At 39.9% G+C, this 26723-nt stretch overlaps 1 protein-coding gene across 26 annotated transcripts in view; it reads left to right on the top strand.

Moving 5' to 3' along the window:
• Window positions 1–26723, top strand: part of bt (projectin protein bent) — a 520921-nt gene that overhangs the window by 386448 nt on the left and 107750 nt on the right. For all 26 annotated transcript variants that reach the window (XM_067141199.2, XM_067141225.2, XM_067141218.2 and 23 more), the window contains 9 exons: window positions 835–1007; window positions 9005–9134; window positions 9246–9403; window positions 10770–11007; window positions 13494–13790; window positions 16542–16736; window positions 17945–18132; window positions 18211–18486; window positions 20200–20475. In XM_067141199.2, the coding sequence (XP_066997300.2) occupies window positions 835–1007; window positions 9005–9134; window positions 9246–9403; window positions 10770–11007; window positions 13494–13790; window positions 16542–16736; window positions 17945–18132; window positions 18211–18486; window positions 20200–20475 (1931 nt within the window). The remainder of the gene's footprint in view (window positions 1–834; window positions 1008–9004; window positions 9135–9245; window positions 9404–10769; window positions 11008–13493; window positions 13791–16541; window positions 16737–17944; window positions 18133–18210; window positions 18487–20199; window positions 20476–26723) is intronic.

Raw genomic sequence — 26723 nt, 5'->3', positions numbered from 1 at the left:
ATAATGTTAAAATTGAATTTAGACGGCGAAGCACTATTTTTGACATTCACCAGTCGTTTTATATGTTACGTCCTCAAACGACGTGATTTGAAATGTACTTCCATACATCGTCTGTAGTGCGTTATCTATAGTTGTGTATTTATTTTTCCTACTGCTGATAGATTTTGTATGGTAAAATGTGATCTATCAGAAAATATCATCTTAACATTGATTAAAATTGAAAACCATGGAGTAATTTTCAAGAATGGACGACGGAAAGTTTCAAAAAGTACCCATTCTCGTGGATGCAGTCGCACTAGCAGTGAGTTAGACCGTCACTAACAGAAGAGGGTAAAACTAAATATTTCCATTCCTCGTTTAGAGACATAAGACATCGACTGTACGTACGGCTTTAAGGGGCACATTTGTTTGAGTCTTGTCTACTGACTTCACCACTCCCCTTAAACCCGCATAGAGATCATTTCTATAAACATTATACATACACTCACACTCTACCGGGTGGAGAAGAAACCACCGATTCGTATCTCAAAAGAATCGACAACAATTGTTGTCGCATATATATATATATATATATATATATAAATAACTGAGATACATATTTAGTGAAAAACTGGAGTTTCCAATGAATAATAAACTTTCAAGAAGCGTATCCATTATCGTGTGGTATTGGCATTCATTTACATTCATAATGTTACCTTCTTGATTTGATTCCTCCCAATCACTTACTAATTCATAGAATGGTTTTAGGATGTGGAGTAATGTGAAATTTAAGGAAAGAATTGTAACATACTTTTACGCCTGCAATAAACATGTTATTGTTTGAAACTCCAACAGATGTTCCCGGTAGACCAGGCAAGCCTGAAGCTGTGGACAGTGACAAAGATCACATCAAGATTAAGTGGACACCACCCATCAGTAACGGAGGATCACCTATCATTGGTTACGACGTGGAAAGACGTGATCGTATGACCGGACGGTGGATCAAGCTCAACAAGGAGCCCACCAAGGTCAGTATATCACGGTCGATCATAGATCATTTCTTCCCTTTATAATTTGTTATAATCGCTCTTATAATTTGAACATACTGTAAGTTGTAATTAGGACAGTTCTGTGAGTCAATGAGCAGTGCCACGTCACATTCTTGAAATAATGTCGCATGGCCGACTCAGTGAAACTACATGTCGAAGAAAATAGATGTTCCTTTTCACTAGAAATGGAAGTATGAGCCAAGTTGTCTCCTCTCCTGGTATCATGCCATGTACTGGTAACATGCATCAGCAATATTGTTCTTTATCCATCCATAAAGAATGCCGTTATTGCAGCTTTGATTACGCGATACCTTGCTAATTTCGTGATCACTCTTATTCCTTTATCTAGTTTCCATCCAATCTTTACTACGTTCTGAGCAAGTAAATTTCGGCCACCTTTTACTTGTCCTTCCTTCTGGCCTTGCTTCATGAATTTGCATTACTTTTCTTTCAGCAACGTTTCTTTCAGTGTGTTCAAACCAAGTTAGCTCTCTTTTGCGTGTTTGTTTTTATTGTTGCACCATTGTGGCATCTAGACTGCTCTACATACAACTCGCCAAACTCAATGAGTAGGGAATTGTTCACACTCAGTAGGATGAGCAGAACAGTCGGGCGAACTTTGAATCAACCTGGCAGACACGACGTATTGTGTGGGCAAATTGCATACACATGGGATCATTCGTTCTTGGGGATGTGTCTTAGAGACGAAGATCTTATTGACTAGACAGAACAGCCTCACTCCTTAATCTCATCAACTTAATCGTGGAAAATGGCGTTGTAAAGTCCATTAAACTTTTAATGAGGAACTCTTTTTTCTACACATATGCACAACATAGGTCTGACAGGTACGCATCTGAAATACGTTCGAGTTCAATTCATAGGGTTATTTTCCTAAAAAATGAAATGAAATGAAATGAAATGAAATGAAGAAGTCGTAAAAAGTTTCTTTATTTCACTCTGAACAGGGTGGCAGGTCTCGATTATCTGCTTCTTCCTCTCCTTAGCCTTTTTCTAGTTTCCTGGGGTTAGCACTTTGTATGAATTGAGCCCATTTCTACGTCCGGATACCTTTCCTGACGCTACTCCTATGTGGGAGGATATACTCACTATCGCGTGCTTTGTGGTTGTTTGTAGTGTTATATGTTGTATGCAAATGAAGATATGTATTAAGACAAAACACAGATATCCAGTCCCCGATCTAGAGGAATTAACTAGTCAAAGTCAAATCACCAACACGCCCGGGAATCGAACCCAAGACCCTCTGAACCGAAGGCCAGTACGCTTACCATTCATCCAAGGAGCCGGACTGCAAGTATTAATTATATTAAACTGGTAAATAATACTTAAACTACTCTAAGTAGCCTGAATATTCGATATTGATATTGTGTTTTCCTCACGTACTCTTACATTCAAAAGAGTTATTGTCTCGGCCTCTGAGGCCCGTGTAGTAATAATTATTTTTGAGTAAACAGTGTAAAAATATTAATGCACAAATTTCCTGCTCAAGACGTAATTCGTGACAGTGTGCGTGGAGATGTCACGAGCCACGAGCTCACCTGATGGAAAATAACAGAAAGATTCAAGTTGATTTGAGGTGTCGGTTAACATACATACATACATACATACATACATACATGCATACATACATACATACATACATACATACATACATACATACATACATACATACATACATACGTGTGTTTTGCCTTATATTTGCCACTCTCTTTGCTCAATTATATTGTTAAAGAAAGTGGAGATGTCCTATTTGGCCAACGACGATGTATTGTCCTTCATCATTCCACATCGCGGTTATTCATTCCTGCTAAAGTAGCTTTGATCATCAACGCTAATTACTTTCTTATTCTTAAACATGACTCCGAACAAACTTTACGAATATGACCAGAATCCTTAAAACAGTCTAGGATTTGGAATTCCTCTAGTATTCGTCGGAATTCACGTGGTCTGGTCCACGTCAGTTATTCTGTGTTGGCTCCGTTATAATGATCAAAAATGCTCCTGTTGCTCCTTAAGTGTTAATAGGAATCCTACTTTACTGCCCTTGAATACAGAACAGGGACTAAGTTTTAACAAATTTGCTTCATACACAAATAATACCTCTCAAGTTAACAGCAAAGCACATGTTGTATAATTCGACGTACAGGACAGTAGGATACATAGAAATAAACGTTCACGGATCTAAGGTATTGTGGTGTTCTTTAGAATATCTGTCGTACATTCACTGTACAGATCACGACAGATAGCTCTGCACTTGGTCATTCCACTCCTGCATACTACTCGAGCCTAAGGCCCCTTTCAAACTAGGCTCCAGGAGCCTAGTCTCTGTGTGACGCGGCGGGTGTCCGGACAGGCAGTCTGGTCATTCAAACAAGGACCACCTCGACCTCTTCAAACTAGGCTCCAGGAGCCTAGTCTCTGTGTGACGCGGCTGGTGTCCGGACAGGCAGTCTCGTTATTCAAACAGGGACCACCTCGACCTCTTCAAACTAGGCTCCAGGAGCCGAGTCTCTGTGTGACGCGGCGGGTGTCCGGACAGGCAGTCTCGTTATTCAAACAGGGACCACCTCGACCTCTTCAAACTAGGCTCCGGGAGCCGAGTCTCTGTGTAACGCGGCGGGTGTCCGGACAGGCAGTCTGGTCATTCAAACAGGGACCACCTCGACCTCTTCAAACTAGGCTCCAGGAGCCTAGTCTCTGTGTGACGCGGCTGGTGTCCGGACAGGCAGTCTCGTTATTCAAACAGGGACCACCTCGACCTCTTCAAACTAGGCTCCAGGAGCCTAGTCTCTGTGTGACGCGGCGGGTGTCCGGACAGGCAGTCTGGTCATTCAAACAAGGACCACCTCGACCTCTTCAAACTAGGCTCCAGGAGCCTAGTCTCTGTGTGACGCGGCGGGTGTCCGGACAGGCAGTCTGGTCATTCAAACAGGGACCACCTCGACCTCTTCAAACTAGGCTCCGGGAGCCGAGTCTCTGTGTAACGCGGCGGGTGTCCGGACAGGCAGTCTGGTCATTCAAACAGGGACCACCTCGACCTCTTCAAACTAGGCTCCAGGAGCCGAGTCTCTGTGTGACGCGGCGGGTGTCCGGACAGGCAGTCTGGTCATTCAAACAAGGACCACCTCGACCACTTCACACTAGGCTTCTCTTAACTCGGACCACGTGATCTAGAGCTCAGTTGGACAATGACGGATGTGATGCGTATTTCAGATGGTGAGGCGTTAATGGATGCTGTCCGAGAAAATTACAAATTTTTTCTGATTGTTTGAGCAATTTCGAAAACAATTGCCTAAAGGCTTCTGTTTGACGATCCCAAATTACAGGGTGAACCCACTCACCTCTTTCTGTTTCTTTCCTTCCTTTCTGCAAAATAATATATTTAGCAGCAACATCGCGCCAATATTCTGAAGTTACATCATTGTGATGAGAAAAAATGTGATGTCATCTCAACCTCCCCTTCCCCTCTGAGAGTAATTAAAAATCGAATCCCATCTTCCTCCAAAGATAGAATTCCAGAATTGTCATTTTTTTTAATTAAACAGAAGTCGCTAGCGCTAAAGCTCGCGGAGCCTGAACGACCTCTGGGCGCCTCTCTTTCCACACTGAGAAACCGTGAAGTCACGCAGGGACCCGGGATTCCAGTCACACAGAGAGTTGACTCCCGGACCCCAGGGTGAAGGAAGCCTAAAACATTACCCAAGATACGAGGCGCTGTCGAAGATTGAACACACAAGTTGGAACGTGAGGCCCTGTGTTCTCCCGTGAGCTACTGGTGTTATTTCTAAACATTTTTGCAAAACAAATTGTTCTACTACCGTCAGGAAAGTCTACTGAATTCAACTGCATAATTACTTGTTATAAACCACTTTAAATAATTCAAAATATAGAAAACAAAACCAAGTAAATTAAAATCAGAAAAGCCTGTGTTGAATCTTTTAATAAGAGTGGATGTTTTTGCTTTCCTCGCTAGAAATGTCATCTGTGGGCAAAATGTAGTAAATCGTATGAATTAAATATTTTGTCTAAAATATATTTCATGGGTCTTTTAGTTTACTGAAAACATTGTCACCTAACTGAGGTCGTTCACGCGCCAGCTCTAGACACGATATGTTTTGTTTCCGACGATGACTGATCAAAGTGGCTAAACAATAAGGTTATCAGTTCCTGTGCTTGCTATTAAAATTGATTCAGTCAAGGGGTTCTGCTGACAGGCTAAAATAGGACGAGGTGAAACGATTATTAAAAGTGGCAGTGGGCTCAGCGAATATAATATTCCTTTACTAATGTAAAATCCATAAGTTTAAAGAGATACAATAACAAGTGAGGAAGTGCCTTTTAGCGGTTACAGCGTGTGTGGGCAAACCCGAAATATTTGATAAGCAACTCACAAATAGGATTACCGACTTAAAATATTCAATGCTGAACATTGCTTTGTAAAAAACAGAACCTTAAGCAAAAATCCTGACAAATCAATCATATAATAAACCAATAAAGAAAAAACTTGTTTACAATTCAAATACCTTAAATGAATGCTCAGTCCTTGTTGTAACTCTCTTCTCTGAAGCAGTATTTGTCAACAGAACATAGAGAAAGAAGAGATGAATTGATTTCCTGCTGTGCATAGTTGTAGAACTCCTCACATAAAATACCCTTAAAATTAAACATTACCAGTAGAATTCCTTTCACTGACTCTGTCGACAGTTGGTTCCTTTCTTTTGTCCATTGAGCACTTATGAAAGAAAACACAGGTTCAGTAGAGATATTGTTGCCTGGAATGGCAAACAAGAACCGATATATTTCCAAAAGTTCATAAAATGTCCCAACATTCTTGAAAGAAACAAGACCATTGTTGATCTGGTGTCTTTATCCAAAGTTGAACTTTTAACATAATTCTTGACGTTGCAGAACTAGTCTAATAATTTGGAATAATCTATTCGCACACCTTATGATTGTGAATATTGGGAGAATGTCCTCAAAGCTCTTCATCTCTTGGAGCATTAGTCATTAGAAGCACTTGAGTTCTTCCATAGGATTCATCCATTTTTCCAAGTGCTCAGTTCAGGTTTCTTAGAAACAAGATACATTTTCCATAAACACCCTGCATTCTTTTTCCAGACCATCTTATGAAAATGAATTCAAATTCTGTCTGAATTTAAAAGTATTGAAGTGACTTTCAAGTCTGTTTTTCAATGAAGCGTGTAAAGATTCCAAGAGCTCGTTCACTTCTACAATTTATTTTCCTTCTCAACTAAAAAATAATTACTGTGAAAAATGTGCATGGTTGCAGAAAGAAGCAAGCGAAACAGCTCTGAAAAGTCAGAGACAGAGAGAGAGAATGAAGTGCAGTAAAATGATTCATTATGGCTTCTGTTGTGGATCTTGCACAGGCCAATTTCCTGTGCTACTTCAGATCCTGCGGACATAATCTTACTAAATTACTTGTACATTCCTCTGATTTATATGACTGATGATGGAAAAAAGTATGAACTGCCACTGTAGCTTCTGCACCTGACACTAAATTGGTTCTCACACAATCCTTTTGTGTTTTCACTGTTAACATGTATTTCCAAGTCACTTTTTTTTTGCTATTGGCTTTACGTCGCACCGACACAGATAGGTCTTATGGCGACGATGGGACAGGAAAGGACTAGGACTGGGAAGGAAGTGGCCGTGGCCTTAATTAAGGTACAGCCCCAGCATTTGCCTGGTGTGAAAATGGGAAACCACGGGAAACCATTTTCAGGGCTGCCGACAGTGGGGTTCGAACCCACTGTCACCCGAATACTGGATACTGGCCGCACTTAAGCGACTGCAGCTATCGAGCTCGGTCCCAAGTCACTAATACCTTCGTATTCTATATTAACGTAACTGTCACACACTGCACTTTTCTCTCCACTTTCATTGCGCGCATTTGTAAATAAAAAGTACTTATGTTTTAGTTTTTCCTAAAATGAAAACTGTTTGTTGATCTCACTCCTTTCTGGTTGCAAAGACAGGGGTCGTAGCCAAGGGGGGGGGGTGTCACTGGGGGTTAGAAACCCCCCACCAAGGAAATTAAAAAAAGAAAATAAACAGAAAGTGACAATAAACTAAATAAACATTCAGACACATAATTGTTGAACCAACAGATCTGTTGAATATATTTTCTTAGAAGCCTCGAAAATTGGATTTTAGATTGTTAACTGAACATACCATTCACTGTAAAACTGTTGTCCTTGATCGTATTTTTCTTGTTCTGCATTGCAATTTGAATATCAACATCATTAACTTGTGTCAGTGTCCTTATAACGACATGTGTTGTATGCGTGCACCATTTTGTAAATATAACGCCCCCCCCCCCAATCGGCCGATCCTGGCTATGCTGCTGTGCGAAGAGGATATACCTGAGAAGAAACGATGATATTAATTTCACTTTAAACGTGGATTTCATGTACACTCACACTACAGTACCTTTTACAATTGTATTATTACAGCCACACAACTGTAAAATACATACATTATTAATAAAAACTGCAATTCTCAATCTCTTCTGGTTCCTCTCAGTATGAAGGCGGAAAATTTTCGCTGCGGTTTATCCGAGCGAGAACAGCTCGTTGATCGATGCGATCGAAGCCTATACGTCGGGTTCGATATATCGAATTTTAGTGTCATTGAGTCGTGTGTTTACCGGTTTACAATACGATAATGCTTTCGCCCTGATAAGAACTAAGCACAATTGATATGAGATTTAGCTATCTTGTTACGGAATATTGCCGGACATTTTCAACAGCAAACGGAAATGCCTGCCGGACATAATAAAGCAGCACACAAGCCATTCTGGTTTTCGCCGGACGTTCGGTAAACCTGCTCACAAACCCCGCAAACACTGATCACGGTTTATACATCGCCTATTTTAGACTACAGTAAACAAATAATAAATTAAAAGATTTTTTCACTTACATTACTTTTACATTTGAATTACTTCACTGGGTGTCTTTCAGTTAAAGCTACTTTCAGATGCGCCAAAAGATGTTCGTCAGTCAAACGGAATCTGTATTTTAACTCGGCATAGTAATTTGTGGAAAATAGTTATTCATTCATACAAACAAGAAAAGCAATCAACGAAACTTTTCGCTGCAGATAGCCTCATTCCATGTACTTAGCAACTGAAAAATGTTCGAATACACCTACACTAACTTTATCGTGACAAATGTTTAGACGTATAATTTGGCGCTGATAAAATTCGGGCTGTAAATCCACTTTGGGCTTTGCAGTTTGGACGTGTGTAAGAACATTTCCCAGATTCTGAAATCGACGAATCGATATTCAAAGTATTCTCTAATAAGGGAATACACTAATTAAATGCATTGCTCTCATTCATATTTTGAAGGAATTGCAAACGGGAAGAATGATGTACTGTAGTTGTAGCTGTCAATTGACTGTTATTCAGGTTTACGATATGAAAGAGCCCATCAATGGGTTAGAGACACGCTCGTGACGGAGAACCTAGTGCAGTAAAATAATAAATAATGGTGCATCTTTTTCGAATGGACGCCAATAGGCGACTTGCGCATCTGTGAAGATGGGGCTTACCTACGATGAATTGTATTGTAATGCTGAAGACGGCACACACTCACACAGCCCTAGAGCCATCGGAACTAACCAATGAAGGTTAAAATTCCCGACTTTGCTGGGAACTGAACCCGCGACCCCTGGAACCAGACCGCTATTATTATTATTATTATTATTATTATTATTATTATTATTATTATCATCATCATCTCCACACCACTCATCACCCCTTTCCAACTATTGTGATGCCACAATCAAGTATATATCGTTGTCGGGATCTATAAATGGTACTTTGGTTTAATAACTAAGTTATCTTCCTTTCTCCCTTCCTTCCTTCCTTCCTTCCTTCCTTCCTTACTTACTTACTTACTTACTTACTTACTTATTTATTTACTTTATTCAAGCACCTCGAGTACTATGATGACCACGTCCAAGAAGGCCATCAGTACGAGTACCGAGTTACAGCCATTAATGCTGCCGGCCATGGCAAACCAAGTGACACGTCTGCCGTTGTATCAGCCAAGTCCATGAGAGGTAACGATGTATTCTCATTTTTTTAACTTTCAAAATATATGATTTTATTATTACAGGCTTTACTGAAAATTTGGCACGTGTAACTTAGTCTCTTTATCGTTCTGTTTTCAGAAAAACCCAAACTATATTTGGATGGCCTGATTGGTAAGAAGATCAAAGTTCGTGCTGGAGAGCCTATCAATGTTCAGATTCCCTTGTCTGGAGCGCCCATACCAACTATACAATGGACAAAGAACGCTATCAAATTGCCAGAGTCAAACAGGATATCTGTAAGTATATTCGTTAACGATACTGGCATATCTTCTGATAAAAGTGGGTCATAACAAGAAAATGCCACATATTTCTTCAATCCTTCAATTTAACGGTGACGCACAACTTTACTCCACTTTAGGAAATACCGTATTCGGAATTAGTTTGCGTTATTTCAAAGGCTCATATACACTCTAATTGTGACGTCCTTTTACAGTTAAATAACGTAGCCTATTGCATTCTCCACTCTACTTCATGAAAATTTCCGAAACACTTTGCATCCCTTGATAGTGACAGAGTTGGCCGTGCGGTTAGGGCCGCGCAGCTGTGAGCTTGCAACCGGAAAATAGTGGGTTCGAACCCCACTGTCGGTAGCCCTGAATATGGTTTCCGCGGTTTTCCATTTTCACACCATCCAAATGCTGCGGCTGTATCGTAATTAAGGCCATGGCCGTTTCCTTCCCACTCCTATCCCTTTCCTATCCCACCGTCGCAATAAGACCCATATGTGTCGGTGCGACGTAAAGCAAGTTTTAATAAACAAAAAAGATAGTGACAGATACCCATCAACTATTTACAGTCAAGTTCTGCAGCTCCTCGATGGTTATTGAAACATAAACCAGTTCAAACAGAAAGAGCAAAATCTACAAAAATGTGTTTTTGAACTTTCTGAATAGAAATATGTTTCTGACCTACACCTGTAAGGGGGAACGTTCTGAGAGGGTTATAAGAAGCCACTGTCTTGTACATTGTTCCAGTGGTGAAAGTCATACAAGGCAAGAGAGGGCCAAGTATCGGTCATTGAGGTGATCGACTTCTCGAAGTCGCACCAACACATATAGGTCTTGTAGTAACAATGTGATAGGAGTGAGAAAGGAAACAACCGTGGCTTTAATTAAGCCATAGAAAACCACAATCTCCCGAATGCATCCTGATGGCTAGGTGACCCATTTGCTCGGTTCTCGAAGTAGAGGCCAGAGGGAGAGCATGGCAAACACAAGACGACAAAGTTTGCTACATAACTGGGACATGAAACATCATTCAATATTTTAAGGATAAGTGAAATATGGACCTCGACTACCAGGAAAAATAATTTTAAATAAATTGAACTACTTTTTCTGTGATCACTATAACAGTTGTATTTATTTTTGAAGCTTTTTTACGTCTATTTAAAAAATCGTAATTTTAAAACCCATATTCACTTTTCTGCAGTTTTCTCCGACGTGATGTGAATATCCCGTGTGTTTCATGTCATATCCCTATAAAACGCTCTGTAGTACGAAACAAACAAAAGCTTCTCATTATTACACAGAAATTATATTTTCAATTTTCTCTCTTCTCTGTATCAGATCGTCTTTTTATATTAGGTTATGTTCTTGATTCTAGGTGGACACGACTAGCGATCATACACAGTTGCGCATAGAAGCATCTACGCGTCATGATTCAGGAAAATACGTCATCACAGCATCAAACGATTTTGGAAAGGACTCAGCAGATATTGAGGTGATCGTTGTCGACAAGCCTGGTATGCCCAAGGGACCACTACAGTACACAAATGTCAATCAAGACTCCGTATCATTGGCCTGGAATCCGCCTACGGATGATGGTGGTGGTGATATTACAGGTATGTATCTGGAATACAATTAGCGCACATTTATTTGGCAAATGAAAGAACTGCTTTGGAAGTAATTTCGTATTACTAAAAGGTATTTAATTAGGGTTCCTCTCTTCAGTTTCCTCTCCATTTTATGTCATGGCAAACTCGCATGCACATTCTGACCACGTGTGACATACAGATTGTCAGCCTAGAAGACCACACATGAACCAACATAATGCTCGCACATGACCCCATATAATTTGTATACATATCCTATAATGCATATTGATAACTATTTTTAAGCATATCCTATCATTTAAGTACTAAGTACACCTGTAAATTAGATTACGCATAAATCAGTAAAAAAGTAACGTTTTAGACTTGCTATTACATATCTTTAAAGAGAGTAAAATTGCCAGTGTATTTGTATCATTTTAGGTGGCATACACTATAGAATAACATGTAATCCAGAAAGGGCTATTATATCATTGAAACTAACAGAAGTCGTTGACAGAAGCACTAGAGGCAGGTGATCTTGTGAGTTCTGTTGAATTCAAGTCGCTGCACTGCACAACAGTTGTTGAAAACGATTCTTTGTTCTAGAGAAACCTTTTAATTAGATAATAACACCTTCTTACAGACTGTTTGTGAAATAATCTAAATTCTTCGAAAATTTCAATGTTCACCGCGTAGCTACTCATAAAATGGTGGATTTACCGTACTTGTGCTCCAGAGATGTGAGAAAAATGGATATAACCTTCCGTCCACTCAACCTGCATGGTTGCATACAGTTTATATACTTTTTAAATACGAGTCTGTCCCCCTTGAGTACCGTGGAATTGAAATGTTCCCCTTCAAAATTTAAATAATACCAACAGCTTGCGCTAAAGCTACACCCATGTTTACTTAACTTCTTCTTAGACAATAATTATTCAGGAAAACTTCAATATTAAGCAATTCATAATGCAATTAATACCACGTGAATTATTTTGAAAGATTTCTATGAAATAAATTCCAGAATACTTAAGCCTAGGTAGTGAATCTTGTATATTCTACATCAGATCTTCTTTTTCTATTAGGTCATGTTCTAATTTTACTCTCTTAATTCTCGGTTGACACGACTAGATATCATATGTAGTTTTGCACAGAAGCGTCTACACGCCATGACGTAACCCTTAAAACTGAAATTCCTATTATGTGAGCTTTTGTAAATTAATATATTGTACCGTACCTGCCTTCAGAATATCCCGGATCGAATTAAAACACTGCACATACATTGTGCCACAGTTAAACACAATTACTAATTGTACTTGTCTCGAACACGCATCACTGGCTCAGTTCTCGTATATCAGAACAAAGCGTCCTCTGATAAATATGGTCTCGGCGGGCGATCGAGCAACCGGCACGAGCTTCAGACTAAGAATGAGGTGACGCTCCCTCGTTACTCGAAGTTTTAAAGACCCGTAGGTTTTCATTCAGAGGCGAGGACTCCCCTCTGATGAATAGAATGTCTGTTGAGCGGCGGTTTAGTTTGAATGAGAAGCCGTTGATAGTGCGAAATAAACATCTTGGCCTTAAGTAGGCAACAAATACATCTTAAAGAGTCAAAAAAATTACACGTGTCTTTCTGGGCACATCAGAACTGTGGAATATCGGCGCAATGACAGATTATTATCATAAATGAAACTGATTCAAACAAGCAGTTAGATAGTTGGTTATCCTGCCATCGCGGTACGGTAATTCGCAAAGTCCTCCTACTAGCTCGTGATTGGCTGAGTTCGAAACTGGCTGGACAAAGAGTGCTGCGGCGGTTCCCAGTAACACCGTTCAAATTTAAACAAAAGTCGTTGACTGAAGCTCTCCACTGTGCTGGCGTGGTCCGGTATCTAACCGTCTTCCAGCAGACTCCCACACAAAGCCATGTTGCGCAATAAGCCCACAGTGTTATATCATGATTAAAATTATGATGATATGGTTCGATATATCCTAAAGATACTGAAATTTAGGAGCAGCGTTTAAGATTTAGTGCACGCATTTAAGAAACTGTGTATAACAGGTTCATATTATTCTTGTTTGAAATACCCATGAATGATAAAACTGACAAACGGATATCCGTGTAGAAACACTGAATGTCAAGAAATCTCCGCAGTTAAAGAATATTGGGCGTAGTCGGGTAGACCGGTGGTAAGAATATATACATGTTGTTGTCTGATGGGGGAGAAAGAAGAAAGTAGTTACTCCAAATGCGAGTAAATTGAGGCTATAGACGCCTGTCCAGTGGTCGTCAGTGCCCTCATCTTCTAAAACTCTTGGCCAAAAGGTTGTGGTACAACTGCACCCATGTTCACTTAAGTTCTTCTTAGAAAATTATAATTCACGTATATTTCAATATTAATAAAGTGTTCGCAGTATTCATAAAACAAATTGTTACAGTTACTACCTTCCCATCTCCCAAGATCAACGTTATTACATTTGTGTGCCCATTCCATAACTAATGTGGATGATTCCCGCAGGCTACGTGGTGGAGATGGCTGACCACGGCTCAGATAACTGGCGACAAGTACCTGGCTTCTGCCCTAAACCTGCCTTCACAGTAAAGGGACTGACTGAAGGGAAGCGTTACGTGTTCCGAGTAAGGGCTGAGAACATCTACGGGCTGTCTGAGCCTCTAGAAGGCAAGACCGTGGAAGCTAAGAGTCCGTTCGATCCACCAGATGCTCCTGGACAACCAGAGATCACAGCCTACAGCCCGAACAACTGCAGTCTCACCTGGACTCCACCAACCAGCACCGGAGGCAAGCCTGTCACGGGTAAGTAACAATGAACTTCGTAACAGTAGTGATGCTCTAAAGACCTGGTCTTAATTCAGGAGTCTTTCTCACAAGAGAAGTTTGTAGAGAACGATAATTTGAAAAAATTCAACCATACTGTTTAGATAGGGCTCATCTAAACATAAATGACACATAGGTAGCCCAATTTGTAAATAGAACCCTCACAGCATAAAATTCGATTTTTCATGACCATGACACCCGGCCCGCTCTTGTACCGATTTCTGAAATATATCCTTGACATAAATATTATATGGTTATTATTATTATCTACCGGCTCAAGTGTGTGTTTATATTATATACTAGCCGTTGTCGGGTTCATTTTTGTAATCGCAGTAATAATGCTATATAGCGGAAATGAATAGCAGCAGAAGAGACAGAGCGCATCTAAACTAATAACAGTAATCAGTCAGTGTAATGTTATGTTGATAAATATAGAGCCTTAGGACATTTGTAGGTCATCACATTTTGTTCTTATCCGGCTCGGCGATAGTACGGAATGCATTTTTCCTTTCATTCTTCGAGTGATCATTCCTCATTCTTCAAGTAATTGATCTCTCATTCCTTGAGTAATAGTCCCTCAAGCCATCGTTCCCTCATTCTTCGACTAATCATTCGTCGAGTCATCGTTCCCTTATTCTTCGAGTAATCGATCCTCGAGTGATCGTTCCCTCACTCTTCAAGCGATCGTTCCCTCATTCTTCGAGTAATCGTTCCTCGAGTCATCGTTCCCTTATTCTTCGAGTAATCGATCCTCGAGTGATCGTTCCCTCACTCTTCAAGTGATCGTTCCCTCATTCTTCGAGTAATCGTTCCTCGAGTCATCGTTCCTTTATTCTTCGAGTAATCGATCCTCGAGTCATCGTTCCCTTATTCTTCGAGTAATCGATCCTCGAGTGATCGTTCCCTTATTCTTCGCGTAATCGTTCCTCGAGTGATCGTTCCCTTATTCTTCGCGTAATCGTTCCTCGAGTGATCGTTCCTCGAATAATTGTTCCCTCGTTCTTTGAGTGATTGTTCCCCCTTTCCTTCGAGTGATCGTTACCTCATTCATCGAGTGATCGTTCCTCGAGTAATCGTCCCCTCGTTTTTCAAGTCATCGTTCCCTCATTCATAGAGTGATCGTTCCTCGAATAATCGTTCCCTTATTTTTCGAGTAATCGATCCTCGAGTGATCGTTCCCTTATTCGTCGCGTAATCATTCCTCAAGTGATCGTTCCCTCATTCATAGAGTGATCGTTCCTCGAATAATCGTTCCCTCGTTTTTCGAGTGATTGTTCCCTCATACTTCAAGTGGTCGTTCCCTCATTCATAGAGTGATCGTTCCTCGAATAATCGTTCCCTCGTTTTTCGAGTGATTGTTCCCTCATACTTCAAGTGGTCGTCCCCTCATTAATCGAGTGATCGTTTCTCGAGTAATTATTCCCTCGTGTTTCGAGTGATTGTTCCTTCATTCTCCGAGTAATCGTTACCTCATTCATAGAGTGATCGTTTCTCGAGTAATTATTCCCTCGTTTTTCGAGTGATTGTTCCCTCATACTTCAAGTGGTCGTCCCCTCATTAATCGAGTGATCGTTTCTCGAGTAATTATTCCCTCGTGTTTCGAGTGATTGTTCCTTCATTCTCCGAGTAATCGTTTCCTCGTTTATCGAGTGATTGTTCCCTCATTCTCCAAGTGATCGTTCCCTCATTCATCGAGTGATCGTTCCTTGAATAATCGTTCCCTCGTTTTTCGAGTGATTGTTCCCTCATACTTCAAGTGATCGTTCCCTCGTTCTTCGAGTAATAGTTCCGTGAATCATCGTTCCCTTTTTCTTCGGGTAATCGTTCCTCGAGTAATTGTTCCCTCGTTCTTTGAGTGATTGTTACCTCTTTCCTATAAGCGATCGTTCCCTCATTAATCGAGTTATCGTTCCTCGAGTAATCGTTCCCTCGCTCTTCGAGTCATTGTTTCTTCATTCTTGGAGTGATTGTTCCTCGAGTAATATTTCCCTCGTTCTTCGAACCATCATCCCCTAACACTTCAAGTGATCATTCCCTCATTCTTCGAGTGACTTCTTCTTCTTTCTTCTTTGAGTAATCCTTCGTTATTCGAGTAATGAAGTTTCCAAAGTTAAAGAAAGTAAAGTTCGATACCAGTACCGTACTAGTAGAATTTCGTTCCTCGTGTAGTTTCATTCGAAAACATTGGGGTGATATATTATACCATGACATCATTCGTATCGAGTGACTTGGGTATGCGGTTTGGGTCACGTAGCTGTGAGCTTGACTTCGGGAGAGAGTGGGCTGGAACCCCACTGTCGGCAGCCCTAAAGAAGGCTTTCCGTGGTTTGTCATTTTCACACCAGGCTGTACTTTAATGAATTATGTTCACGGTTGATTTCTTCCCATTCCTAGTTCTCTCCAATACCATCGTCGCCATAAAACCTGACTGTGTCGGTGCGACGTAAAACAGATAAGAAAAAAGCTAAAATTATTGGGGCGAGACGACTCCGAAGTGCTCCCATGATTTAGCTGAGGGACTACTTAACTCCCACAAATCTATATATCACTTCATAAAATTATTATTATTATTATTATTATTATTATTATTATTATTATTATTATTATTATTATTGTCACTCTATGGAAATTTTAGGCTATTACACCCTTCCTTTCCTGTAATACGAACAATTCATTAAAGAATTATTATCGTCCTTCAGTAAACACGTCCCCAATTTGTGTGTGTTCCAGGTTACTACGTTGAAAAGCGAGAAAGAGGTGGAGAATGGATTAAGGTTAACAACTATCCAACCCCCAACACGAGCTACACGGTTCAAGACCTGCGAGAAGGAAGCAGATACGAGTTCCGAGTGATAGCCATCAATGAAGCTGGTCCTGGCAAGCCCAGCAAGCCTACTGAGCCAATCACGGCACAGGCACAACGCTGTAAGTACCTGTGACTAAACTATCACAGTATTCAGTCCTGAGATTCGTTAAAGAGGCACACAATTCTTACTAAAAGTGGAATGTCTGTAACATAATTACTTGATTTTATTCCTCTATAATAGAATAGAGTGAATGAGAAAGAACGCACCACCTGCTGTATATGTAATTTGATAATCCCTTTTCGGGAACAGCTGCCAGAAAATTGCTGAACAGATTTCAGTGAACGACTCATCACCTTCAAAATCCTCGGACACGTACCTAGTAGTTTATCGATGTTGTCGTAATCTATTTTTCTTCCCCCTACATGAGGAATCCCTTTCTGAGGTGTTGCTCAGTCGTTTGGTTACATACACGTGTAACGTGCCTGGCTCCTTGACTAAATGATCAACGTAAGTAATCTTCGAGTCAGAGGGTCCCAGGTTCGATTCCCAGCCATGCCAGGGATTTTTACTGCGCATGGTTAATTCCTCTGCCTCGGAGACTAGATGTTTGTGTTCATCTCTATGCACACGTCTTCATCTACATACAACAAAACACATCACTCTATCACCACAGATATACGCAATAGTGCACAAATACCTTCACAAATGGGTGGCGCCAGGAAGGGCATCCATGCATAAAACTGGGTGGCAAAATGCATGTATAGTATAGATGCCAATAATTTGAGGGAAGTGTTAAGAAAATACATAAGAAATGCATAACGCAGAGGGATTCATTTAGTCTCAAAATGTTTATCTTGGTACACAAAAATGAAAAACCAATAATCACTCGCATAGCTTCGTAAGAAGAATTGTCTAATACAAGTGGTCAACCTTTACGTATGTACTGGACACACAAACATTTTCACTATGGTCTATAGTAAGTTACAACGTTCAGTCTGCAAGTTTGTGTGAATGAAATAAACGCTTTCATATTGGTTTAATTGGAGCTAACACAGTAACTTCATCTGTATGTATGCTTCTTACCTTGAAATGGATTATAACAGTCTATCATCTTCCTCTGCTTCTATTACTCTTCATGACAAGTCCATTAGTAGCCTTGGTCTCCTCTAATGACACCAGCACTGAAGCTGGTTCATACACACGGCTTCTTTTGCAGTGTTCATTCCCAACTAAGTCTTAAACGAGTAACACTAATATCTTTTAAGTAATATTGTTCACTTTTTTGCTCTAGTTTTAACTGTGACTCACTTGCTATTATTTCCACAGTGAGACCGGATGCTCCAGAGCCCCCCAAGCCTGATCGTATCACGAAGGACAGTGTGACTCTCTCATGGAGAGCTCCACGCAGCGATGGAGGTGCCAAGATCAAGGGCTACATCATTCAGAAGAAGGCCAAGGGAGATGCAGATTGGAGCGATGTGAACAGCTCACCTATCCCTGTCACCGTCCACAAGGTGAGAGCACTTACCTTCGAGGTCATTCAGTGCCATGGCGTGAGAATTTGACTCTTACTAACAAGGATCTGTGTGCAGGTGCCGAACCTCAAGGAGGGTGAGGAGTACCAGTTCCGAGTCATTGCCGTCAACGATGTGGGCCCGTCAGACCCCAGCCGACCAAGTGCCAATATCCTCATTGAAGAACAGCCAAATAAGCCCTGCATGGACCTCGGAGGTTTGCGTGACATCACAGTGCGTGCAGGAGAAGACTTCTCCCTGCATGTGCCGTTTGTGGCTTTCCCCAAGCCTACAGCTACGTGGTTCTCTAACGACACCATATTGGATGACAGCGACACTCGAGTCTTCCAACAGGTAAGAACACCACTTCCATATCAGGCTCCGTGCCGAGTCTGTGTAACGCGGCGGGTGTCGGGGAGGCAGGTCGCGGTATTCAAACGAGAACCTCCTCGACCCCATGCTGAAAGCAAATGTGGGTATAGTCCTCTCAACTACCCCTTCCTGTTTAAGACTGAATTCCATTTTGCTCCAAAGATAGAATTCCAAGAATTGGCATGTTGGGAAAGTAAACAGAAGTTGCCAGCTATACTTGGGGACAAAACATGACGGCCTCAGTTCCTGGAAGAGAGCTGGAAGACATCAATCACACCCTGCACACTGCAGAGTTAACGCGTTCCAAGTAATCCTTGTTTGGTGTGGAGAGGTTGTCAAACCACATTCTCCACACCCTCTTCAGTTTTTACTCTTTCTTTGTGTTGAGTGCAGTAGACGATTTGGCAAATGCGGCTGCAGTAGACGTAGTAAATCCAAGCCGCTAATAGACACCGGGCTGCTGCTGGAGAGTATTGGTGTGAGACGAAGTCGTCATGCTTTGTCCCCAAGTATAAGACTCACAGAGCTTGAACGTCTTCGTGTGCGTCTCTTTTCACAATGAGAGACGGTCAAGTAACCGAGAGACCTGGATTCACTGAAACATAGACTATTCACCGGGAATCTAGTGTGAAAGGGGCCAATTTTTACATGGAATAACGCGACCACACACTGAAAAGCAGTGAGTGATCAACTTTCAACAGTAAACCCGATACTCCTCCTCCTTTCTCTTATTAATTTAGGGAACAACAAAAGTGGTCACAATACAGCTTTTACCACTATGTATGAATCAGTATTTCTAGAATCATGCTCTCCATTTAGCAGACATATGATTCACATCTGAAAGTAAGAGAAGCTTCTATAACGTAATCCATTCGTGGTATATTTATTCATTGCACATCTAACATAGAGTACTCAAGGAAGACTAAGCCACTCACTTAGTGTAGGAAATTGTCCACTCCAGTTCTAATTTTCCGTACGGTTCTTAACATGTTCATATTGATGTTATAATTTAAAGGTAATCCCTTCCATAGAGATCTGAAAATATATTAGCTTCCCACTATTCTCTACCTACCGTAGATACATTTCAAGTGCGAGTGGTGGTTCGGTTTCTTTATATAGGTCATAGTTATGTAGTATTTGATCTAATTCCATCCTCGGTAGCCTGAAGAAGAGTGTCTGATTCTCGGGAGGATAACTGCAGTGCTATCTGAGCCTAGTAAAGGTAGTTGTCTTGGTTTCTTATACTGACATTAACGGCGGAGGATTTCATTATGCTGTCCACAAGGCATCCATTTCCCCCCTAGTGTAGTCAGCCACTGTTAGGTAGGCCTGCAGCGTCATGGGGTTTCATTATTATACAAGTGGCTTATAACTCTGTCTATATAAGGTACTGACCATGGAAGAAGTCATCGGTCAGGAACAGTACGTATAAGCATTAGCCGGAGAAGTTGCTTCCGTTGACTCAGGAGACACTTGGCATCAAACCACCGCCGTCATACTTGAAATTAGTCCACACCTCTTCCAAGACATCTCACGTCCACTCCTCGCAAATATATTAATTGTATATTTGTTAGATGAGACAATCATCTTCTTCCCCTATTTAAAAATACACACAAAGGCACTCAGATGAACTTTTTTCACGAATTTATGGCTAAGATGAAGCGAAAATAAATAATATATTATTTCTTCTTCCAGCTGGCTGATGACTTCGCAAGTTGCGTGGTGAAGAACTCTAAACGTTCAGACACGGGTCAGTACCGCCTGCAGCTGAGGAACCAGTCTGGTTACGACACTGCCACGGTGAACGTGCGGGTGCTCGACAGGCCAGGCCCACCAGAGAACCTCCGGGCAGATGAGTTCGCTGGAGATGCCCTAACTCTCTTCTGGAATCCTCCTAAAGATAACGGAGGAGCAGAGATCACCAACTACGTGGTGGAGAAGAAGGAACCAAGAGCGCCAACGTGGTCCAAGGTAAGTTCATGATTTATCTGATGTTATTTATCTTACGTCCCACTAACTACCTTTACGGGTTTTGGAGATGCCGAGATGTTCTTACGCAGGAGTTCCTTTACGTGCCAGTAAATCTACCTACACGATACCGACGTATTTGAACACCTTCAAATATCATCGGACTGACCTGGGAGCGAACCCGCAAACTTGAGTTCAGAAGGCCAGCGCCCTACCATGTGAGTTACTCACCCAGGCGAGACGCATAGTACAGGTATCTTAACATGCGTAATGTTCTCTCAAAAATGTAAAACTCTTGATAACTTCGTTCGTACTAAATAAAATTCGATCCACACGTGGGAATAATTTTCCCTCCACGTGTAGCATATACCACAGCTTTTCTAAAGATATTATCATTAGTACACAACTCATCAAAATTCTTGCACCAGGTGTATTTTGGTTGATTCTGAAGGATGACAATTCAGACAGATGTCTCATTAAAAATAGACGTCGAAATGCAGTGTAACGTCACCAGTTAGTTGTACATGGAAGTACAATATACAGTCTCAGGACAACACGGAAGAGTGCACTCTAACTCAAACCTTGGGACACAACATGCACAGAACGCCTTTGTGGCCTGTTCAAGGTGTAAACATGCCTCTACGAGTTAGTACAGAATTTCGTCGTACGCACATTGTTATTTGGTATCAACAAGTTCCCCCCTCCAGCTGAGGAAAATTTCCCACACAGTGAGATTGTTAGGATGAAAAACCGCTATCTTGTGACACAAAATGTTCAAGATCTTTCTCGCAGTCAACAACAGAAGCTGCTGACCACCACTTGCTAACCTTACAAGGGAACTGTCCATACTCTCGTATCGAAATCGACAATGAAATTACGCAGAGACCATGAGGAGACCCATAAAATAGAGATGTACAAAAATGTAGCTGCCAATTCGAACTGGAAGGTTTCGAAATCTTGATACAAAATCCGTGTGACAACGCAGGTTACTGGACAACCCTTGCTTCTTGCTGGCTCGCGCGGTACACAGCGGAGTGGAGTTGCAGTTGAGCTGGAGAGTGGGAGAGAGAATGAACTGGCAGGCTGCCATGCGCCAAGATCACTTTATTGTTGCAGAACGAATGTGAAACATAAATGAGGTGCGTTAATCGCATGACAAAAACACAACTATTTTTGGCACCATGCACAACGAATATGCACTTTGAGGTCACATTGTTCTTCACAGTTTTCTTTACTTGTTTGAAGGCAATATATCGCAAGCACTTCGAACTTGGGAGGTCTCTCCGTTGTATAATTGGTTGCAAACCACGAAAATTTAATCATGTCCTTGAACCGTGGGGAAGAAAATTGAAAATGAATGAAGGACTGCATTTTCAGTAAGCTGTTTCTCTGATAAACATCGAACTGAAAGCTTTTACAAGTCGGCACAATGTCCATTAAGCGGTGATACAAAGCCTTCCACTGTCGGAAGAAAAACTTGTCCAAGGGCTGTATTTTCCCTGTAGTGCCGGGAGGAATCTTCAGAATTTCTATACTGTTGCCTGGAGGAATGTCTTCAAGACATCTCTTATCGCTATAAGTAATCCAGGAATCTAGCAATAGCAAACACTTCTCTTCCGTAAATGGGAAGAAGATTCATTAAACCAATGCTTTAATTCCTTTTCCCCCATTTTCCGTGATTTTGTGGCTGTTACAATTATATTTCTGGCATGAAATATTTCTGTGGAATCTCTCGGACCGAAAGTTCCAGTTGCCTCCTGTAGTACAATGAATAATTTCGGGAAAAGAGTACCGGCCATACTACTTGTAGACATAATTGTGTACGAATGGGTGAGTGCACTAACTGACTGAGCAACTGTTTCTGTGTTTCTCACCAACAAACGATAGAGTCCTTTTCGCTTTCATTTCGCGCACGAAACCACTCTGATCAGTATTGTATACTAAAGAAGGGGTGTAGTCTAAAAATCGCTCTGTAGCTGCTTTCACAAATTTCTTTTGCGACGTTATCTTTTTCGTCTTCTTCTTGTAGATATGTACGGGATACAAATTTCGTAATTTTCTACTTTTATTCTGTACTATTCTTAAAACGACTCAACCAACTAGCACATGCGTTTGATATTAGTTCGCCCCATCGAAATCCCTCTTAAAATTTCCAAGGTCCACAATCGCAGGTCTTCATCGCACACATTCCGCTTCAGTCTTCTTGCTTCTGTAAAGCGACAAAATAATTTTGTATTCATCAGTTTCCTGTGTTCAATGGGGCTTACTGATGTAGATTCTAATTGGTTCTTCCGCCTGTGCAGTTGTCGTAGTGTCGTTAACTTACGAAATTTTGCGAACAGTGGTTAATGAAAGCCGCTTCTTACCCCATTATCTACCTATTTATATCAAATAACATGCCCTGACTGACTGACTGACTGACTGACTGACTGACTGACTGACTGACTGACTGACTGACTGACTGAATGAATGAATGAATGAATGAATGATTGAATGAATGAATGATTCATCATCGCCGAGCCAAAACTACTGGACACAAAGAAGTGAAATTTTGAGGATACATTTATCTTACATTGTAGGTGATCACTAAGGGAGTATTTTAGGATATTCCGTCGCTAAGGGGGTGAAAAGGGGGGTGAATGTTTAAAATTAATGTATCTATATCTCAAAACTTAACAGTTTAAAGACGTAAAAATTGGTATTTGGATCTTCTTTAAAAATAAGGAAACTCGTATTTTTTTGTTTTCAGAAAATCCTCTTAAGGGGTGTTAACAAAGGTGAAAAGGGGGTTGAGTACCTTTTATGAGGATACATATATCTCAAAAACAGATGTTACAATCTTGAAAATGGGTATTTGAAATATTCTTTAAAAATAAAGAAACACGTATTTTTTGTTATTTTAAATTCTTCTTAGAGGGGGTAAACAGGAGTCACAAAGGGGGTTAATTTTTAAAATGAGTATATCTAACGTATATCTCAAAAACCCAACATGTTACAGACATGAAAACTGGTATTTGGAATATCCTGTAAATGTATACGCAAAATTGGTTTTCTGAAAATCCACTTAAGGGGAAGTGTTAAAGGGGGGGTGTGAATTTTTAAAATGAGCTAATTGGTATTTTTAATCTTTTTTAAAAATAAAGTAACACGCATTTTTTGTTTTCGAAAAAAACACTTAGGGGGTTGTAAAATGACTGAAAGAGGGTTGAATCATTTTTATTAGGATGCTGGTATCTCCAAAATTGAAGATATAACATACGTGAAAATTGGTAGTTGGAATCTCCTTTAAAAATAAAGAAACAAGTTTTTTCTTTTCGGAAAAAAGCTTTAAGGGGATTAAAATGACTGAAAAAGCGGTTCCAAAACTGAAGATATTACAGATATTACAGATATTACAGATATGACAGATATTACAGATGTAAAAATTGGTATCTGGAATCTCCTTTTAAAAATTAAAATCAACGTATTTTTGTTTTCGGAAAATTCACTTAAGCGGGTTGTAAAAAGGACTAAAAAGTGAGTTGAACTGTTTTTATGAGGATACTTATATCTCAAAAGCTGAAGATGTTACAGACATGAAAGTTTGTATTTGGAATCTTCTTTAAAAATAAGGAAATACGCATTCTTTTGTTTTCGGAAAATTTAAATAAGGGTGGGTAAATAAATTGAAAAATGAGTTGAATTCTTTGTATGAGGATACTTATATTAAAATGAAGGATGTTACGGCCGTGCAAACTGGTATTTGGAATCTCCTTTAAAAATAAAGAAACACGCATTTTTAAAATGAGCATATATACAGTAACTTATATTTAACAAACTTAGCACATATTACAGACATGAAAATTGGTATGTTTAATCTCTTTTAAAATAAAGTAACACGCATTTTTGTTTCGGAAAAACACTTAAGGGCTGGGGGTTAGAAAAGGGGCTGTAAATGGGGATGAATTATTTTTATGACGATACTTACGGTATATCTCAAAAACTGAAGATGACACAGACATGAGAATTTGTATTTGGAATCTGCTTAAAAAAAGATACTCGTATTCTTTTGTTTTCGGAAATTCCAATTAGGGGGGGATAAATTAATTGAAAAATTAGTTTAATTTTTTGTTTGAGGAGACTTATATCTCGAAAACGAAGGATGTTACGGATGAGAAGATTGGTATTTGTAATCTCCTTTGAAAATAAAGACACATGTATTTTGTGGTGGGGGAGGGGGTGGAGTCTACTTAAGTGGGTGTAAAAGGAGTTGAATTATTTTTATGAGGATACAAATAAGAAGTGGGCTTGTTTTAATACAGCCCCGGCGGGTGAGGAATGATGACAAAAATATGCATTTATATGAAACGGTTTGAATTATGAAGTTAAAATTTAAAATGATATCCTAGGTGTTAAATAACAGAAGGTTTGAAACAAATTTAACCGCTCAGAGAGCTAAATGGGGGTTAAGATCCGAAAACAAATATATTTTAACGTACGAAGACAAAATGCCAATTCCAAATCCTAGGTGTCAGATAGGAAATATTTTTTTTTTTTTTAAGTTCCAACCAAAAAGTGTTAAATGAGGTTAGCTCTGTAAACGAAATTATTTATCCCAACAAAACCGTTTGACGTACAAAGTTGTAATTTTACAAGAAGGGTGTTCTTTTATGTCCTAGTTGTAAAATATTGTATACTTCAAAATATTTTTCCCCTAAGGGGGTTAGATGGTGGTTGACTCTCAAAAACACAATATCCATTCTTCCGAAACCCTTTCAGGCACTAACTTAGTTTCTTTTCTTTTAAGAAGTTTCGTCTTCTATACCCCAAATGTTAATCATTATTTAAAAACATTCACCGCTTAAAAAGTATTCGACGTACAAAACTAAAATTTCACAGGTTGGTCACATTTACATCCCAGATTATAAAAACGATAGGGTTTTAAACATTCAAATAATTCCGTATAGGGTTCAAATGAGTGTTAGATCAGAAAATAAATAATCATTCCCCGAAAAACATTTTTCAGGCTCAGCTGACGGTGGACCCTCCAGAATGTAAAACCTTACATAATAATTTTCTATTTTCAGTTTAAAGCCGTAGCGAAGCACGTGTATCTTGCTAGTATATATATATACTGTTGTATATATATACTGTTGTATATATAAAAGAACTTGTCTTGACTGACTGACTGACTGACTGACTGACTGACTGACTGACTGACTGACTGACTGACTGACTGACTGACTGACTGACTGACTGACTGATTCATCATCGCCGAGCCAATTTTACTGGACATAAAGAAATGAAATTTTGGGGATGCATTTATATTACAACGTAGGTAGTCGCTAAAGGAGGATTTTTGGATATTCCGTCGCTAAGGTGGTGAAAAGGGGGTGAAATTTTAAAATGAGTGTATCTATATCTCGAAAACGTAACAATTTAAAGGCATGAACATTAGCATTTGGAATCTACTTTAAAAAATAAAGAAGCACGTGTTTTTTGTTTTCGGATAATCCTGTTAAGGGGGTGAAAAAAGGGAAAAAGGGTTAAATACCTTTCATTTGGATACTTATATCTCAAAAACTGAAGGCGTTAGAGTCATGATAATTGGTATTTGGAATCTCTTTTAAAAATAAAGAAACACGTATTACTTTGCTTTTGAAAAATCTTCTTCATAGGTGGTGAATAGGGGTGACAGAGGGGGTGAATTCTTAAACTGAGTACATCTCAAAAACGTAACATGTTACAGACGTCAAAATTGGTAGTTGGAATCTCCTGTAAAAGTAAAGGAACACGCATGATTTGTTTTTTGAAAATCCATTTAAGGGGAAGTGTTGAAGGGGATAAGTTTTTAAAATGAGCATATATACAGTATATATAAAAAACATAACACGTTACAGACGTGAAAATTGATATTTTGAATCTCTTTTAAAAATAAAAGTAACATGTATTTGTTTGTTTTCGGAATAAAACACCTCAGTGGGTGTGGGGGGGTGTAAAATAGACCGTTAAAGGGGTTGAATTCTTTTTATGTGGACACTTATATCTCAAAAACTGAAGACTTCACAGACATGAAAATTGGTATTTGGAATCTCCTTTAAAAATAATGAAACACGTATTATTTTGTTTTCGGAAAAATCCTCTTAAGGGGGTGAAAAGGGGTGATAATGGGGTTGAATACATTTTTGAGGATACTTATATCTCAACAACTGAAGATGTTACAGACATGAACGTTTGTGTTTGGAACCGTCTTTAAAAATAAAGAAATACGC

The sequence above is a fragment of the Anabrus simplex genome, chromosome 2 (genome assembly GCF_040414725.1).
Source record: "Anabrus simplex isolate iqAnaSimp1 chromosome 2, ASM4041472v1, whole genome shotgun sequence".
NCBI classification, from domain to species: domain Eukaryota; kingdom Metazoa; phylum Arthropoda; class Insecta; order Orthoptera; family Tettigoniidae; genus Anabrus; species Anabrus simplex.
The sequence above is the reverse complement of the archived record's forward strand: the minus strand, read 5'-3'. Positions and strand labels throughout refer to the sequence as shown.